General features: G+C 38.2%; 1 protein-coding gene across 4 annotated transcripts in view; it reads right to left on the bottom strand.

Moving 5' to 3' along the window:
* RALGAPA1 (Ral GTPase activating protein catalytic subunit alpha 1) overlaps positions 1-17,705 on the bottom strand; it is a 142,167-nt gene that overhangs the window by 49,867 nt on the left and 74,595 nt on the right. For all 4 annotated transcript variants that reach the window (XR_014492269.1, XR_014492270.1, XM_083360894.1 and 1 more), the window contains 4 exons: positions 13,318-13,376; positions 12,898-13,006; positions 4,909-5,019; positions 1,062-1,130 (listed from right to left, as the gene is read on the bottom strand). Coding sequence is in view for 2 of the 4 variants with exons in the window: in XM_083360894.1 (XP_083217020.1) it covers positions 1,062-1,130; positions 4,909-5,019; positions 12,898-13,006; positions 13,318-13,376 (348 nt within the window). In the remaining 2 variants the exon portion in view is untranslated. The remainder of the gene's footprint in view (positions 1-1,061; positions 1,131-4,908; positions 5,020-12,897; positions 13,007-13,317; positions 13,377-17,705) is intronic.

Here is a 17,705-nt window from a genome sequence, read left to right as displayed (position 1 = left end):
TTTCTCAAAGCCTAGAGAGGCAGCTTTGTTGCCTCCCCGTAGACAGCTGATGGGCGAACACCAAAAGCTCCAAAAGGCTAGGGAACTAGTCCCAGAACAAAACGGAGACCTGCCTGGTGGCAGAGGCTTGCAGAGCGCGGATCCAGCCTCCGAGGCATGCAGAACGGCGGATCGGCTTATACTCGAGTCAACAACTTTTCCCAGTTTTTGGGGGTGAAATTGGGGGTCTCGGCTTATACTCGAGTCGGCTTATACTCAAGTATATACGGTAATTGACCTTTTGCTCTTCTACTGTACATGTGAGCTTGGGCCTTTTGACCAGTCATTCACTTTTAGTCCAACCTACCCCACAGAGCTCTAGTTCTCAGGAAGAATAGCATGCAGGAGCATTATTGCAGTATACTGCCTTCAGCTGACCAAAAAATAAAAATAAAAATGGAAGGATAAAAATCTGAAAATAAGTAAGTGAAATGGAATTGATAGTGGTGACAGCAAGAACATGTCCACAAGGAAGCAATGCACATGAGGGACCTAAGCTCCTTGCCCATCCAGGAAAATGGAGCCGAAGCCTACATATGCAATTTGCAACATATACTTCATGGTTTCATTTATAACCCAAACTATGTGTTCTTCAATTTTGCATCAGTCATAAATATACATTGCAATAGGTAAAGGTAAAGGTTCCCCCGCACATGCATGCTAGTCGTTTCCGACTCTAGGGGCCGGTGCTCATCTCCATTTCAAAGCCGAAGAGCCAGTGCTTGTCCGAGGACGTCTCCGTGGTCATGTGGCCGGCATGACTAGATGCCAAAGGTGCACGGAACACTGTTACCTTCCCACCGCAGTGGTCCCTATTTTTCTACTTGCATTTTTACGTGCTTTCGAACTGCTAGGTTGGCAGAAGCTGGGACGAGTAACAGGTGCTCACTCTGCTACACGGCACTCGGGATTCGACCCACCAAACTGCCGACCTTCTGATCGACAAGCTCAGCGTCCTAACCCACTGAGCCACCGCGTCCCTCATACATTGCAATAGAGTAACATAAAAGAAATCTGCTTACCCTTTTATCTTGCTCATAAGAAGAAGCTTCTGTACTGGGCAAGAGATGAGTGATGGTAGCTATCAATATCTGCAGATAATAAACATATTTTTAAAAAGAAATTAGACCACCCATGACCTCCTGGGTCATCCTTTCAAAAATATTTCTTTACCAGATTCCTCAGTGCCTTCAACAATGACAAACTTCCAGTGCACTACCTTCAGCAGATACATTCAGGGATGTATCTGTTTTGAAAATAGCACGTGTACAGGTTAGCACAGTTAACAACCAGCACTGGCAATGTTTTATGATGTTTTGTCTTATATCATAAACTGTTTTATGATGATGTTTACGTCATAAAATGTTTTATAACATTTGCCAAATTTCATTTCCATAGCAGTGATGGGTCTCAGATTTTGGACACATTCTCTAGGTTAGCCCATTTGAGGTACAGGTAGTTCTCAACTTATGACCAAAATTGAGCCCAAGATTTTTGTTGCTAAGTGAGAAATTGATTAAGTGAGTTTTGCCCCATTTTACAATCTTTCTTGACATAGTTGTTAAGTGAATCACTGCTGTTGTTACTATTTATTTATTTATTTATTTATTTATTTTAATCCCATTTATATCCCGCCCTTCTCCGAAGACTCAGGGCGGCTTACAATCTAAAGCAGAAATCAATGTGCTTAGCAATAGCCTTCATTCTATGTATATGCCTGCTTATTAGGGTTTTCACACACACACCCCAAGCGGCATTATTACAAAGTCAGCTCAATTGCCCCCAACAATCTGGGTCCTCATTTTACCTACCTCGGAAGGATGGAAGGCTGAGTCAACCTTGAGCCTGGTGGGATGCGAACCTGCACTAATTGCAGGCAGCTGGTGTTACTTAAGGAGGCATTAGCCCACTGCTCCACCAAGGCTCTTACTAACATGGTTGTTCAGTGAATCTGGCGTGTGCACTGACTTTGCTTGTCAGAAGTTCACAAAGGTGATCATATGACCCCAGGACACTGCAACCATCATAAATGTGAACCAGTTTCCAAGCATCTACATTTTGATCACGTGACCATGGGGATGCTGCAATGGTCATAAGTGTGAAAAATGGTCATGTCACTTTTTTCGGTATCACTGTAGCTTCAAATGGTCACTAAATGAACTGTTGAAAGTTGAGGACTATATGTACCTTGGTTCAAAAATTGTTGCCTATAATGCACCATTTCGCTTAGTTAAAGAATGGAAGTTTTAATAGTATATATGTCTACATTTCTAAGCTTAAAATGGATTTTTTTGAACAAGCAATATGATGCTCCTTTTACTTTTGTTTATTGTATATGCAACTGTCTTAATTTTAACTGGTGAATAAAATTTGTGTTGTATAGAGATGGCTTTTGTAGTGTTTAAGTCATATAGATTCTTTTTTGTAAATTAACTATTGTATATAACTATTGTATATAAAAAATTTAATTAAATAAATAAATAAATAAATAAATAAATAAATAAATAAATATATTTAATTTTTCTATTTCATTCTGTTCTACATAATCACTGTAATTTACTTAGTCATTATTTAAAACAGTTAACCCCTTCAAAGCCTTAGATTGTTGTTTGGAAGCTGCTTATGAAACTGGATAATGTCAAAATGTCAATATTCAAGAATTACTGCTATTAGTTCTGTAAAAATTGATATTAATCACATTTACCCAGAAGTCAGTAATCTTAATTCAGTGTGATTCAGTGTAATGTATTTTAAAGTATATGCTTCATACTGGTGCATCTTAAAAGCTTTTACTGTCATGGCAAAACATTCATATGCAACTGAAAGATATTAAAATATTCTTCATATACTTCATATGAAATGTCAAAGTGTTTATTTTTCATTACTTCAGATCAAATTCTTTTTTTTGTTTACAATTGTGACACTGCTGTTTAGTATCTATCATAGCACCTGCCTTTTGCTTCCCTTATGGAAGAGACTGAACATATGAGGTATCTTACCTAGGTGACCACAACTAACTGATTCATTTTAAATGAATCTTAAACTTTCATCCGTATACAGTGCATTCAGAAAGTATTCAGACTCACTTCACTTTTGTCAATTTTGTTTTGCCACAGCCTTTCTACAGTTGTTGAAATTCATTTGTTTCTCAAAACTCAGTACCCCATAATGACAAAGTAAAAACAGAATTTTAGAAATGTCTGTAAATTTATTGAAAAGAAAAAACTGAAATATCACATTGGCATAAGTGTTCAGACCCTTCCATTAGTACTTTGTTGAAGCACCTTTTGCAGCAATTACAGCCTTAACTCTTTTCGGCCATGATGCATGCACACCTGGATTTGGGGATTTTCTGCCATACTTCCTTGCAAATCCTCTCAAGCTCAGTCAGGTTGGATGACCACCGTCAGTGGGCAGCCATTTTCAGGTCTCTCCAGAGATGTTCAATACGGTTCAAGTCAGGGTTCTGGCTCGGCTACTCTAGGACATTCACAAGAGTTGTTCCTAAGCCACTCTTGTGTTGTCTTGGCTGTGTGCTTAGGATCGTTGTCATATTGGACCGTGAACTTTTGGCCCAGTCTGAGGTCCTGAGTACTGTGAAACAGGTTTTCATTGAGGATATCCCTGTACTTTGTTCCATTCAACTTTCCCTCAACCCTGACCAGTCTCCCAGTCCCTGCTGCTGAAAAACATCCCCACAGCATGATGCTACCATCACCATGCTTCACTGCTGGGATGAGATTGGACAGGTGATGAGAGGTACCTGGTTTCCTCCAGACATAACATTTAGAATGGAGGTGAAACAGTTGAATCTTGGTTTCATCAAACCAGAGAATCTCGTTCCTCAAAGTCTGAGAGTCCTTCAAGTGCTTTTTTGCAAACTCCAAGCGAGCTTTCATGTGTTTTGCACTGAGCCACTCTGCTATAAAACCGAGATCGGTGGAGGGCTGCAGTGATGGTTGACTTTCTGGAATTTTGTACCATCTCCACATAGGATCTCTGGAGCTCAGTCAAAGTGACCATCGGGTTTTTGGTCACCTCCGATTGCTCAGTTTGACTGGGCACCCAGCTCTTGGAAGAGTCCTGATTGTGCTAAACTTCTTCCAACAGTATTATTGAGGCCACTGTGCTCTTAGGAACCGTCAGTGCAGCAAAAAAATTATTTTAGCCTTTCTCAGATCTGTGCCTTGGAATAATCCTGTCTCTGAACTCTTCAAGCAGCTCCTTTGACTTCATGGCTTTTGCCCTGATACAGTAATGCATTGTCAGCTATGAGGCCTTCTATACAGAGGTGTGTGCCTTTCCAAATCATGTCCAATCAATTTAATTTACTCCGGGTCAACTCCAATCAAGGTGTAGAAACATGTCAGTAACAATCAAGAGAACTAAGAGGCACCTGAGCTAAATTTCAAGTGTTGTTGCAAAGGGTCTGAATACTTATGGCAATGTGATATTTCAGTTTTTTCTTTTTAATAAATTTCTATAATTCTGTTTTGACTTTGTCATTATGGGGTACTGAGTGTAGATTAATGAGAAAAAATGAATTTCAAAAACTGTAGAATCAGGCTGCAGCATAACAAAATTGACAAAAGTGATGGGGAACTGAATATTTTGTGAATGCACTGTATATTTATTTATTAAATTATATTGCTATAAACATTCACTCTTCCTCATAGTATCTATATCTGAACAGGCCTTCCTGACCAGTATGTGTATTTTTAATGAACAATTCTCATTAAAACATATAATATTCCATAAGCAATATTACACTGTGAAATGATACACATACCATTTGCCACTCTGAAAATACTTTACTAAATATTATTATATGAAAATCCATGTTCAAATGCATCTTTTACTTTTACTTACTTGAATAATTTTTAATGGTGAATCAGACTGGTACAATTGTAGCCTGTGTACGTAATGAACCAGCATATTAAGCATATTGCAAGCCACATGTGCAACTGTTTTATTTGGAAACTGTAAAAAACACAAAGAGAAAATTACTGAATGAATATAGTAATGTAACAGAGTAACATTTTTATTTATTTTTACCTCACCTTTATTAGCTTTATAAATAATTTAAGGTGGTGAACATACCTAACACTCCTCCTTCCTCCTTTTCTCACCTCAACAATAACTAATGGTGAGATTCAGATATGGGAATAACCGGTTCTCTGTGTGGATGCGCTTCCTGAAGCCCATTCTGGGGCTGCTAAACTGGTGTGAACTGGCTGAATCCCACCACAGACAATAACCATGTGAGGTGGGTGGGGTTGAGAGAGAATGACTGGCCTAAAATCACCCAGACAGCTTTCATGATTAAGGCAGCTTTCATGGTGTTCGGATTTCTAGCCTAGTGCCTTAACCACTAGACAAAAATGGTTCATTTCATTACTATTTTGTGTTGAGAGGAAAAATATACATTCAAAGTAAGAAAAAAAGTGCTCAGGTAAGAATCAAATTTATTTCCAGTTCTTGAAGAGCTTTAAATCAGAAATTAATTATATCTATGAGTCTAAGATAGATACACAAACCCAGAGGATACAAATTATACATTGTAAGCAAACTCTAAAACACCTGAGATTTATGCAGATTGAGAAAAAAAGTTTATTCATGTGAATATGGGTATCTTCCTAAAAGAAAAGTTCCATATCCCTGAGATATAGAGATATAAAAAAAATCAGCTAGTGAATAGAATAGAATAGCTTTATTGCCCAGGTATGATTGGACAAACAAGGAATTTGTCTGCAGTTCATAAGCTCTCAGTGTACACACAAATGTAAATAAATAATAAATGGCAAAATATCTAAAATAAACCTTACTATAATGCACAGTAACAAATGTAAATATACATGAATTTGGATTACTGTAAGTCAGGGGTCTTCAAACTTGGCCCTTTTATGACTTGTGGACTTCAACTCCCAGAATTCCTCAGCCAGGCATGCCTGGCTGAGGAATTCTGGGAGTTGAAGTCCACAAGTCATAAAAGGGCCAAGTTTGAAGATCCCTGCTGTAATTCATTCTACTAGAGTGGTTCCCCCTTTAAGACCCTTTCTAAACTCCAACTGGAGCAAAATGCAATGGTCCATTATCCTGTTGGGTGACAATTACTTCAGTATTATAACATCAATGCTTTGATTAAAGAATTAGTTAAGAGCACACTGAAACTGATTAAAAAATAAGTTAAATATAAAAATATATGAATATTTTTATATTGGGGAGACATGTAAAATTGAGCCCTTCAGGGATCCATGTTGGAACCAGTGATTTGTAACTTGTATATAAAATGATCTGACTGTTCATCAAACTGTTCAGGATAATCAAATCAATAAGGGACAAAACAAACCCTCCATAATGATTTCTGAAAATTAAAGGAATAAACTTAAAAATGGGAAATGCACTTAAATGTAAGTAAATGAAAAAATATGGAATTTGACTAAATAAACAAGCAAACCCCCAAATTTGTCCTATACATTAATAAATCTGAGCTGACAGTGATAGATCTGGGAAGGGATCTAGGAGTCACAGTGGATAGCTCAATGAAAATGTCGACTCATTTTGTAGCTGCTATTAAAAAGGCTAATTTAGTGCTTGGAATAATTAGAGACAGAATTATAAACAGTAATATCCTTATTCAAATCCATGGTCTGACAACACGGGACATAGTGTGTGCCACTGAATCCTAAGTAGGATTATACAGAGCTAGAAAGAGTGAAAAAGTTACTATAGCAGCTAAGGTTATTTAGCTTGGAATAAAAGCAGGTGAAGGTCCAAAGCCATATAAAATTATGACTAGTATAAATAAAGTGGAAAGAGAATATATTTTCTTTTTTCACCCATAATGCTTAAAACCTGAAGTCATCCACTGAAACTAAACACAGGAAGACTCAGGGTACATGGACAGAAGTATTTTTCACAAGGAAGACAGTGAAACTGTAAAGTTTAATTAATGTAACAGCAATCAATTCATATTACTTAAAAAGAGTGGCTGTAATCTTTTGAATCAGTGATAGCATACCTTAAATGCTGGTTGCTGTGAAGTGAAAAGGGCTACTACTTCCGGTTTAGGCTAGAGCTTCCCAAATGTAACTAGTTCAATATTTTTCAAATACAATATCTAAGGTTGGACCAAATAAAGTCATTTTGGGTTTGAAAATAATTGGATACTCTAAAGCAGGGGGTCTTCCCACTTGGCCTTTTTATGACTTGTGGACTTCAACTCCCAGAATTCTGGGAGTTGAAGTTCACAAGTCATAAAAGGGCCAAGTGGGAAGACCCCTGCTTTTTTTTTTTTTTTAACAAGCCAATCTTTCTTCCTTTAATTCATGTTATCTTCAGGTATTCTAGCCAACAAGATAAAATTGAAGCACTCCTACGTAATACACTCTTTCCAGATTATCAAGCCTCTGCAGTTTTTTGAGGAACTTACATATTTTAATACTGAGCATGAGATGGATTGTAACTTGCCTTTAAAAGAATCACTCAGGTTTAAGCTGAGCAACACCAGTTATAAGCAAGCTTTTTATTTTTGCACTGTAGTGTAGCCAGTGAGACCATGAATGGGCCATGCACCAATTCAAAGGCAGTGCTTGAAGACCCCCTGTTCTAAAGTGATCCTCTGATTCAGAAAATGGAAGACTTTGGGGCTTTCTAAATCCAGCCTGTTACTTGATGCAGGAACTCGAGTCAATAAAATTCTAGATGGATTTTCAGCTTCTGTTTAAAGAGCTCCAAGGGATCCCTTCCCTCAAGTACTAGTTTAAACTCATTTTTTTCATTCTATCAAATATTGTATATATTTATCCTAATAGATCAAGACAGGTTTGCTAACTGCATATGACACATCACTAGCATACCAGCATTTATTTATAAAATGTCTATATGTAATTAAATTTTTTTCAATTTTTTTTCTAGAACCTGTTTTATAAATTCAGCCATAAATTTAAGAATCCCCGTCCTTAATTTTGCACATCTCAGGCTTTAATTTTGGATGGGGTAAATTGTCCATTTTTTAAAAAAACCAAACAGATTTTTTTTTGGTGCTTCAAGTCAGTTTTTGACTCATGGCAACTGCCTAGACAAGTCCCTGAAGTTTTTTTGGCAAGGTTTGGCATTGCCTCCTTCCTACGACTGAGAGAGAACAACTGGTCCAAGGTCATCCAGATGCTTTGCACCCAAAGTGGCACCTGGTTTCTAGTCTAATGCCTTAACCACTATACCAAACTGGCTCTCATATACTCTTCTATTACAATTTTCTATAACGCAAATTGCAATTTTCTATGGAGATTCTCAATCATCCAGGTCATGGTTGTCCCAAAGTTGCGTTTTTCAAACTGGTGAGAAATGGAAGGATTTGTTTCAACCCTTCCATTCCCCATCAGACCGTTAGAACTGAAGAAATGTCTTGGATGAGAAGTGAAACATTTTCAAAGGAAAAAAAAACCCAAAAAATCAACTTGCCTTTTGAAAAAAATACCTTTGGGTTAAATTGCATTAAATTAATAGTCCGGGATGATTCATCTGGCCTGTATGTTTTCTCAAGTATCAAATTTCAACAGTGATTCTGGTTCACCTATTGCTTAAAAATAGTTGGAATGATACTTTCCACTGCATAGTAAGGCTTTCTAGCCACTTTGAAGACATGTTATTTTGAAGCAGCATGTCACACAGCTGCTAACTGCAACAGTTGGGAGGAGTGGCTAGGATCCTTTTGCCCAGGCTTTCAATATGGTTGAATCAGAAAAGTTGTGACTTCGTGGTGTCTAGAAGAAATTTTTTTTTTAATTCCATTTATATCCCGCCCTTCTCCGAAGACTCAGGGCGGCTTACAAGCTTAGCAGTAGCCTTCATTCTATGTATATGCCTGCTTATTAGGGCTTTCACACACACCCCAAGCGGCATTAATACAAAGTCAGCATAATTGCCCCCAACAATCTGGGTCCTCATTTTACCTACCTCAGAAGGATGGAAGGCTGAGTCAACCTTGAGCCTGGTGGGACTCGAACCTGCACTAATTGCAGGCAGCTGATGTTACTTAAGGAGGCATTAGCCCACTGCTCCACCAAGGAAATAAATAAATGATCCCTATACTTTGACAGAACAGCGTTCTGTGTGGTTTATCTGTTATAAGCCTGCAATTTGCTTTTGTCAACTGCTATTTCATTCTAATAGTGTACATAATGTCTTTCAATAAAGCTGACATCTGATATCTGGTATCTATACTTATTCATATCACTTCACTAGAAAATGAACCAACCTTCTTTTAATAATATGTGCTCCAAATAAATGCCCAAGAATTGTTTCCCACAAACTGTTTTTGAGCTTTACATTCAGTTTCCGAACTGTACAAAGAGGATATATCTCAATTATTTTCTCCACTGCATATACTGTTTTAAAATTATTTAAAATTCAACTTTTTGAAACTATCAAAGGACAACAATTTATGCAAAGTTAGGCATTATTTAGACTGAATCAGGAATTTCAAATTCAAATAAATATAGACTGCCACATAACGTAAAACACGCTGATCAATGGGTTCCGTTCATGCCTAACAAATTAACATTTGTTGATTCTTAATTAATAAAATTAATAACATAATTAAATCAATATTTCTTTGTTTGTCCTTGAAGATGTTTTGCTTCTCATCCAAGAAACTTTTTCAGTTCTCAGGCTGGTTTTCTTTAGAAGTTAATAATAATAATAATAATAATAATAATAATAATAATAATAATAATAATAATAATAATAATAATAATAATAATAATAATAAGTTGGAAGGGACCTTGGAGGTCATCTAGTCCAACCCCCTGCTCAGGCAGGAAACCCTATACCATTTCAGGCAAATGGCTGTCCAGTCTCTTCTTAAAAACCTCCAGTGTTGGTGCATTCACCACCTCTGGAGGCAGGTTGTTCCACTGGTTAATTGTTCTAACTGTCAGGAAGTTTCTCCTTAGTTCTAGGTTGCTTCTCTCCTTGACTAGTTTCCATCCATTGCTTCTTGTCCTGCTTTCAGGTGCTTTGGAGAATAGCTTGACTCCCTCTTCTTTGTGGTAGCCCCTGAGATATTGGAACACTGCTATCATGTCACCCCTCACCCTTCTCTTCATTAAACTACACATACCCAATTCCAGCAACCGTTCCCTATATGTTTTAGCCTCCAGCCCCCTAATCATCTTTGTTGCTCTTCTCTGTACCCTTTCTAGAGTCTCGACATCTTTTTTACATTGTGGTGACCAAAACTGGATGCAGTATTCCAGGTGTGGCCTTACCAAAGCATTGTAAAGTGGTATTAGTACTTCACGCAATCTTGATTCTATCCCTCTGTTAATGCAGCCTAGCACTGTGTTGGCTTTTTTGGCAGCTGCAGCACACTGCTGGCTCATATTGAAGTGATTGTCTACTAAGACTCCGAGATCCCTCTCACAGTTACTACTATTGAGCAAGGTACCACCTATACTATACCTATGCATTTGATTTTTCCTGCCTAAATGTAGAACCTTACTTTTTTCACCATTGAATTTCATTTTGTTAGATAGTGCCCAGTGTTCGAGTCTGTCCAGATCCTTCTGTATCTTAAGCCTATCTTCTGGAGTATTGGCTATTCCTGCCAGCTTGGTGTCGTCTGCAAATTTGACGAGTTCTCCATCTATCCCCTCATCCAAATCATTAATGAAGATATTGAAGAGCACTGGGCCCAGAACAGAGCCCTGGGGCACCCCACTACACACTTCCTTCCATGTAGATGCGGTTCCATTGAGGACCACATGCTGAGTACGGCCTGTCAGCCAGCTACGAATCCATCTGGTGGTAGTGCTATCTAACCCACATTTTTCTATTTTATCAAGTAGTAGGTTGTGATCTATCAAGTAGTAGGTTGTGATCTACTTTATCAAATGCCTTACTGAAGTCCAAGTAAATTATATCTACAGTACAGCATTCCTCTGGTCCACTAATTTTGTCACTTGGTCAAAGAATGTAATAAGATTTGTCTGGCATGATCTGTTTTTGACAAACCCATGTTGAGTTTTAGTGATGACTTTGTTTGCATCAAGGTGTTCGCTGATTTGTTGTTTGATTATCTTTTCCAGAATCTTCCCAGGTATTGAGGTCAGGCTGATAGGTCTGTAGTTTCCTGGATCTATTTTTTTCCCTTTTTTGAAGATGGGAACTACATCAGCTCTTTTCCAGTCCTCTGGTAGTTCCCCAGTGCTCCAGGATCTTTGAAAAATATAGTTCAGTGGCTCTGAGATCACGTCTGCCAGTTCCTTGAGAACCTTGGGGTGTAATCCATCTGGTCCTGATGATTTGAACTCGTCTAGGCTGGACAGGTGCTCACTTACCATTTTCTTGCCTATCTTAACTTGCGTTTCTATTCTGTTTTTTATGGCACTGGTTTGGGTAGGTTGGACTGTTTTTTCCCTTTGTGTAAAGACAGATGCAAAAAACGAATTAAATAGTTCTGCTTTCTCCCTATTGCTTGTCACCTTCTTGCCACTTTCCCCCACTAATGGACCAATCATTTGCTTAACTTTTTTCTTGTTTTTTATATGTTGAAAGAAGCTTTTTTTGTTATTTTTGACTTTGGTCGCAAGCCTTAGTTCATTTTGAGCCTTAGCTTTCCTCACTTCATCTTTGCAGGCACGGGCTATTTGCTGATATTCTGACTTAGTTATATGCCCCTCTTTCCAATTCTTATACTTGTCCTTTTTATCTTTCAATTTATCAGAGAGTTCTTTATGCAGCCATGCTGGTTTCTTTTGAGAGCTGTTATTTTTCTTCTTTGTTGGTATTGTACTAGACTGGGCCTTTATTATCTCACTTTTCAAAATTTCCCAAGCTTCTTGAGTTGTTTTCCCCTTTAGGATGCTCATCCATGGAATTCTTCGCATGGTCTCTCTAAGTTTATTGAAATTAGCTCTTTTAAAGTCCAAGACTCTAGTTTGGCTGTGTTCTATTGCTTGTGCCTCCAGAATGTTGAATTCCAATATTGCATGATCACTTTCTCCCAAGGTTCCTGTGGCTTCAACACCTTCTATCATTTCATCTCTGTTAGTGAGAATTAAATCCAGTATGGCTAATCCCCTAGTTCCCTTCTCTACTTTTTGGGAGAGAAAGTTGTCTGCTAGGTTTGACAGGAATCTGTTTGAGCTTCTTAGATGAGAAGCGAAATGTCTTCAAGGACAAAGAAAGTCCAGTTGCATCTTTGGGACAACCATGACCTGGATGACTGAGAATCTCCATAGACAATTAAATTAACACATTATTATTTATGATTAACTAAAATTTAAATTAAGATAGCATTATTGATGGTTAGTAAAAGCAAACAGGTTGCCTGTTATAAAACAGTAAAATATTCTATTTCTCTGAATGTAATCTCTGATTGTTTGATGTCCCAATTCTCACCAATTTCTGCATTAGTGCCAACTAGCACAGACAAATAACAATCTCACCAGCAACGTTCCCTCCGTCTGCTTGTACAGCTATCAGCTGTTGGTGCAGTGCCCGCGTATGAGACAAAGCAGCAAGGTAGAATGGTAGCAGCAGAGAGCAGGATCTCCAGAGCCACCCCGGGTAAGATTTGGGTTCTGGCAGAACCTTGCATTTTTGAGCTGTTATGGGCACATATTGCAGCACACTGTCCATGCATAAAAGAGAAGGCAACAGAACAGACAGGCTCTGGCAGCAAAGCATTCAGTTTGTGAGAAGTCGTAAGCTGTATGAAAAAAACTTCAATAAGCTACAAATTTGAAATATATGCCTAAAATAGATTAAGAACTGCCCATACAAGAATAAAAATAGTAAAAAACAATGTCATGTCTCAGTTTAGTTGCCATGTTCTAATGATTACATACTTACTTTCAACGAAGCACAGATTACATTCAGAGCTTCCTTGATCTGAGGATGATGGGTTTCATGTACTAGTTCTTCACAGATCCAAATGCCGAGGCTACAAATAGCAACACATCTACAAAACAAGTTACAGACATATTAAACTAACTGTACCTGACAAAATCAAGGAGTGAAAAGCCGTGCTATATTATATTTTCTTACACATAGATCTTATGCATTTAGTGAAGCAAATGCCAACATATATTCAGTGTATATTAGTATTTTCTTCACTAAATATTCTGCTACAACTTTTAAAACTATGTATTTTTGCTACTAAAATGTTAAGAAATGGTAAAAAAAATCACAATGTATTATTTAAAAATTTAACAAAGTACTTGAATTAACCAATTCACAAAATGCTTTGGAACATTCCTTCTTTATCCATACCTTGCAGGTCCTGATGGCTCCTCTTTTGCAGAGCTTAATATTGTTTTGATAACCAGTTCCTAGAGTAAGAAGATTCGAGATAAGTTATCTCTAAACAGCTTAATGTAATATAAAAAACCCAGTAATTTACACATCTCAAAAATGGAAAATTGATTTATACTTTTAAGTCTTTCAGCTGTATATGTATGCTGATAATTTGGGTCATCTACCTCCCACACTCTATCCCAAAGGTGCTTTTCAAAAAGCAACTGGGCTTTTTAGTTTTTTCCCCTTGAAAACATTCTTCAGTCCTAGCTGAATGGTGGGGAATGGAAGGATTTATATTCCTTGCATTCATCAGGTCATTAGCTCTCTGAGGGTCATTGAGGCTACTTTGGGAGGTTATCTGTACCCACAGGGTCACCTGAATCACGAGTGCAAATGGATGTGGAACTGGGACTGCTGCAAGGACTGTGTTGTAGACAGGAGATAGGTGGTATAATATCCGTCTCCCTCTCCGTTGAGAGAGGGCTGTTCAATTTTAACATAGATGATTTCCTTTACTCCTCTTTCAAACCAATACTCTTCTTTCTTCAGAATGTGGACTTTGCTGTTTTCGAAAAAGTGACGTTCGTCTTCCAAATTCAGATGGACTGCTGAATCTTGTCCTGACGGGTTTGTCCTATGTTGTGTCATGCGTTTGTGAAGTGGTTGTCTTGTTTCTCTGATGCATAGATGTGCACACGTCTCACAGCATTGTACTGCTTATTTCACATTGCTCAGTTTGTGTCTGGGTGCTTAATCCTTGGGGTGGACAAGCTTCTGCCTTAGTGTATTTTTGGATTTAAAATGTGCATGTTGTGTTGGTAGAAAATCCTATGTTTTTTTAGATATTCCTGCAACACACTGAAAGACAACAATGTTTTGTCTGTTGCTCTCTTCTTTGTCTGTTAGGGAGGAATTCACGCTGGAATTTTTTTTCTGCATTCGATGAAGGCCCAGTTGTGATAGGCACAAGTTCTGAGGGCTTCCTTGATGCGTTTTAGTTCTTTTTTCTTTTTCCTCTTTGCTGGTAGGCAAAGCTGGTGGTATACAGAGTTCTGATCACTCCCATTTTGTACTCTGGGGTAGTGAGAATCAAAACATAAATTCTGATCTTTGTGTGTTGGCTTTCTGTACGCTTCAATGTTGAGGGTTCTGTCATGATGAGAAGGTGAAACTTTTTCAAGAAGAAACTAAATAAATCCAGTTGCCTTTTGAAAAACACATTTGGGACAACCATGACCTGGATGATTGAGAATCTCCATATATTTCTTCATAATAAGGCCTTCCCAGCCTCTTTAAAACTAATTTTAAAATATTTTTGTTTAAAGTGTTCTGGAATGAGTTAAGCTTAATATTCTCTAGTAGTGAGAAAGAGGTAGAAAGTAAACGCTTCAATTTCCTCTTACATGGGAGAAATTACCATAATAATTTGAATTTGTATTTAATTTTATTGAAATAATTTTAACATAATAAGCTACTCAATATTGTCATATAAACAGCCTGAGATCAGAAATGCTAACTATTTTTTTATGATTAATCTAAATTTTGGTTTACTGACAGCAGAAACTTGATACATGAATATGATAAAACTGGTTTCTTTTAATAAACCATCATTATCCACATTATTACTCCATTTCCAAACTATTTTTCATAAACATACCAAACTAATAGAGGGAAGGGGGAGGGGACCTGTATATTTTGGCAGCTAATAATTTCCATGATATTTCTTAGAACTTGTTCCTTAGGGCCTACCAGAGTCTAAGTTACTTGTCTTTTTAAAAATAATTTTAATTAAGAAAATGGAAAGCTGGTATGATGAAAAGAAAAAGTCCACCTCAGTTGTTATAATTCTTGGTCATATAGTGGCTATAGTGGAAGTATTGTTATTTATGTTTAAAAAAAGTAAAAGGCACACTAAAGTGATGGAGGGCAAGTTAAGAAACTAGAAATGATGAGAAACAATCTTAATATTGATTTGTTGTTGTTAGCTGCGAAGTCGTGTCCGACCCATCGTGACCCTATGGACAACGTTCCTCCAGGCCTTCCTTTCCTCTACCATCTTCTGGAGTCCATCTAGGCTCACGCCTACTGCTTCAGTGACTCCATCCAGCCACCACATTCTCTGTCGTCCCCTTCTTCTATTGCCCTCAATCTTTCCCAGCATTAGGCTCTTCTCCAGTGAGTCCTTCCTTCTCATTAGGTGGCCAAAGTATTTGAGTTTTAATTTAATTTAATTTAATTTTAATTTTAATTCCATTTATATCCCGCCCTTCTCCGAAGACTCAGGGCGGCTTACAAGCTTAGCAGTAGCCTTCATTCTATGTATATGCCTGCTTGTTAGGGCTTTCACACACACACCAGCGGCATTATTACAAAGTCAGCTTATTGCCCCCAACAATCTGGGTCCTCATCTGGATCCTTTTAGCTTCAGGATCTGGCCTTCTAAAGAGCAGTCAGGGTTGATCTCCTCTAGGACTGACCGGTTGGATCTCCTCGCAGTCCAAGGGACTTGCAGGAGCCTTCTCCAGCACCATAGTTCAAAGGCCTCAATTCTTTGGTGCTCAGCCTTTCTTATGATCCAACTTTCACTGCCATACACTGCAACTGGGAAGACCATAGCCTTGACTATACGCACTTTTGTTGACAGGGTGATGTCTCTGCTTTTTAGTGTGCTGTCTAGATTTGCCATGGCTTTCCTCCCCAGGAGCAAACGTCTTTTAATTTCTTGGCTACAGTCCCCATCTGCAGTGATCTTGGAGCCCAGGAAAATAAAATCTGTCACTACCTCCATTTCTTCCCCATCTATTTGCCAGGAATTGAGAGGGACGGATGCCATGATCTTGGTTTTCTTAATGTTAAGTTTCAACCCAAGTTTTGCACTCTCCTTCTTCACCCGCAACAAGAGGCTCTTTAGTTCTTCTTCACTTTCTGCCATTAGAGTGGTATCATCTGCATATCTTAGGTTGTTGATGTTTCTTCCGGCAATCTTAATTCCAACTTTTGATTCATCTATCCCTGCCTTTCTCATGATGTGCTCTGCATATAAGTTAAATAGGCAGGGCGACAGTATACAGCCTTGCCGGACTCTTTTCCCAATTTTGAACCAATCAGTGCTTCCGTGTCCAGTTCTCAATGTTGCTTCTTGCCAGAGTTTGTTATGATCCACACAATCAAAGGCTTTAGCATAGTCAATGAAGCAGAAGTAGATGTTTTTCTGGAACTCTCTAGCTTTCTCCATGATCCAGCGTATGTTGGCAATTTGGTCTCTAGTTCCTCTGCCTCTTCGAAAAACTGCCTGAATTTCTGGTAGTTCTGGATCCACATATTGCTAGAGTCTACCTTGTAGGATTTTAAGCATAACTTTACTAGCATGAGAAATGAGTGCAATGGTGCGATAGTTTGAACATTCTTTGGTACTGCCTTCCTTGGAATTGGAGTGTAAACTGATCTTTTCCAATCCTGTGGCCACTGTTGAGTTTTCCAAATTTGCTGGCAAATTGAGTGTAGCACTTTTACTGCATCGTCTTTTAAGATTTTGAATAGCTCAGCTGGAATACTGTCACCTCCACTAGCTTTGTTGTTGCTCAGGTTTCCTAAGGCCCATTTCACTTCACATTCTAGGATGTCTGGCTCGAGGTCAGTGACCACCTCATTGTGATTATCAGGGACATTAAGCTCATTCTTGTATAGTTCTTCTGTGTAATTTTGCCATCTCTTCTTAATCTGTTCTGCCTGTGTTAGGTCCCTGCCATTTTTGTCATGCCCATTTTTGCATTAAACGTTCCCTTCATCTCTCCAATTTTCTTGAAAAGATCTCTGGTCCTCCCTATTCTATTGTTTTCTTCTATTTCTTTGCACTGTTCATTTAAGAAAGCATTCTTATCTCTTCTAGCTATTCTCTGGAATTCTGCATTCAATTGGACATATCTTTCTTTTTCTCCCTTGCCTTTCGCTTCCCTCCTTTCCTCAGCTATTTGCAAAGCTTCCTCAGACAGCCATTTTGCTTTCTTGCATTTCTTTTTCTTTGGGATGGTTTTGGTTGCTACCTGTTGTACAATGTTGCGAACCTCTGTCCATAGTTCTTCAGGCACTCTATCAGATCTAATTCCTTAAATCTATTTGTCACCTCTACTGTATATTCAACAGGGATATGATTTAATTCATACCTGAGTGGCCTAGTGCTTTTCCCTACTTTCTTCAGCTTAAGCCTAAACTTTGCAATGAGCTTCAGCTTAAGCCTAAACTTTGTGTCTGAGCCACAGTCAGCTCCTGGTCTTGTTTTTACCGACTGTATAGAGCTTCTCCATCTTTGGCTGCAGAGCATATAGTAAATCTGATTTCTGTGTTGACCATCTGGTGATGTC

This window comes from Vipera ursinii (genome assembly GCF_947247035.1).
Source record: "Vipera ursinii genome assembly, chromosome: 1".
In the NCBI taxonomy this organism is placed as follows: Eukaryota; Metazoa; Chordata; class Lepidosauria; order Squamata; family Viperidae; genus Vipera; species Vipera ursinii.
Note: the sequence above shows the minus strand (reverse complement) of the source record. Positions and strands in the feature narration are given on the sequence as shown.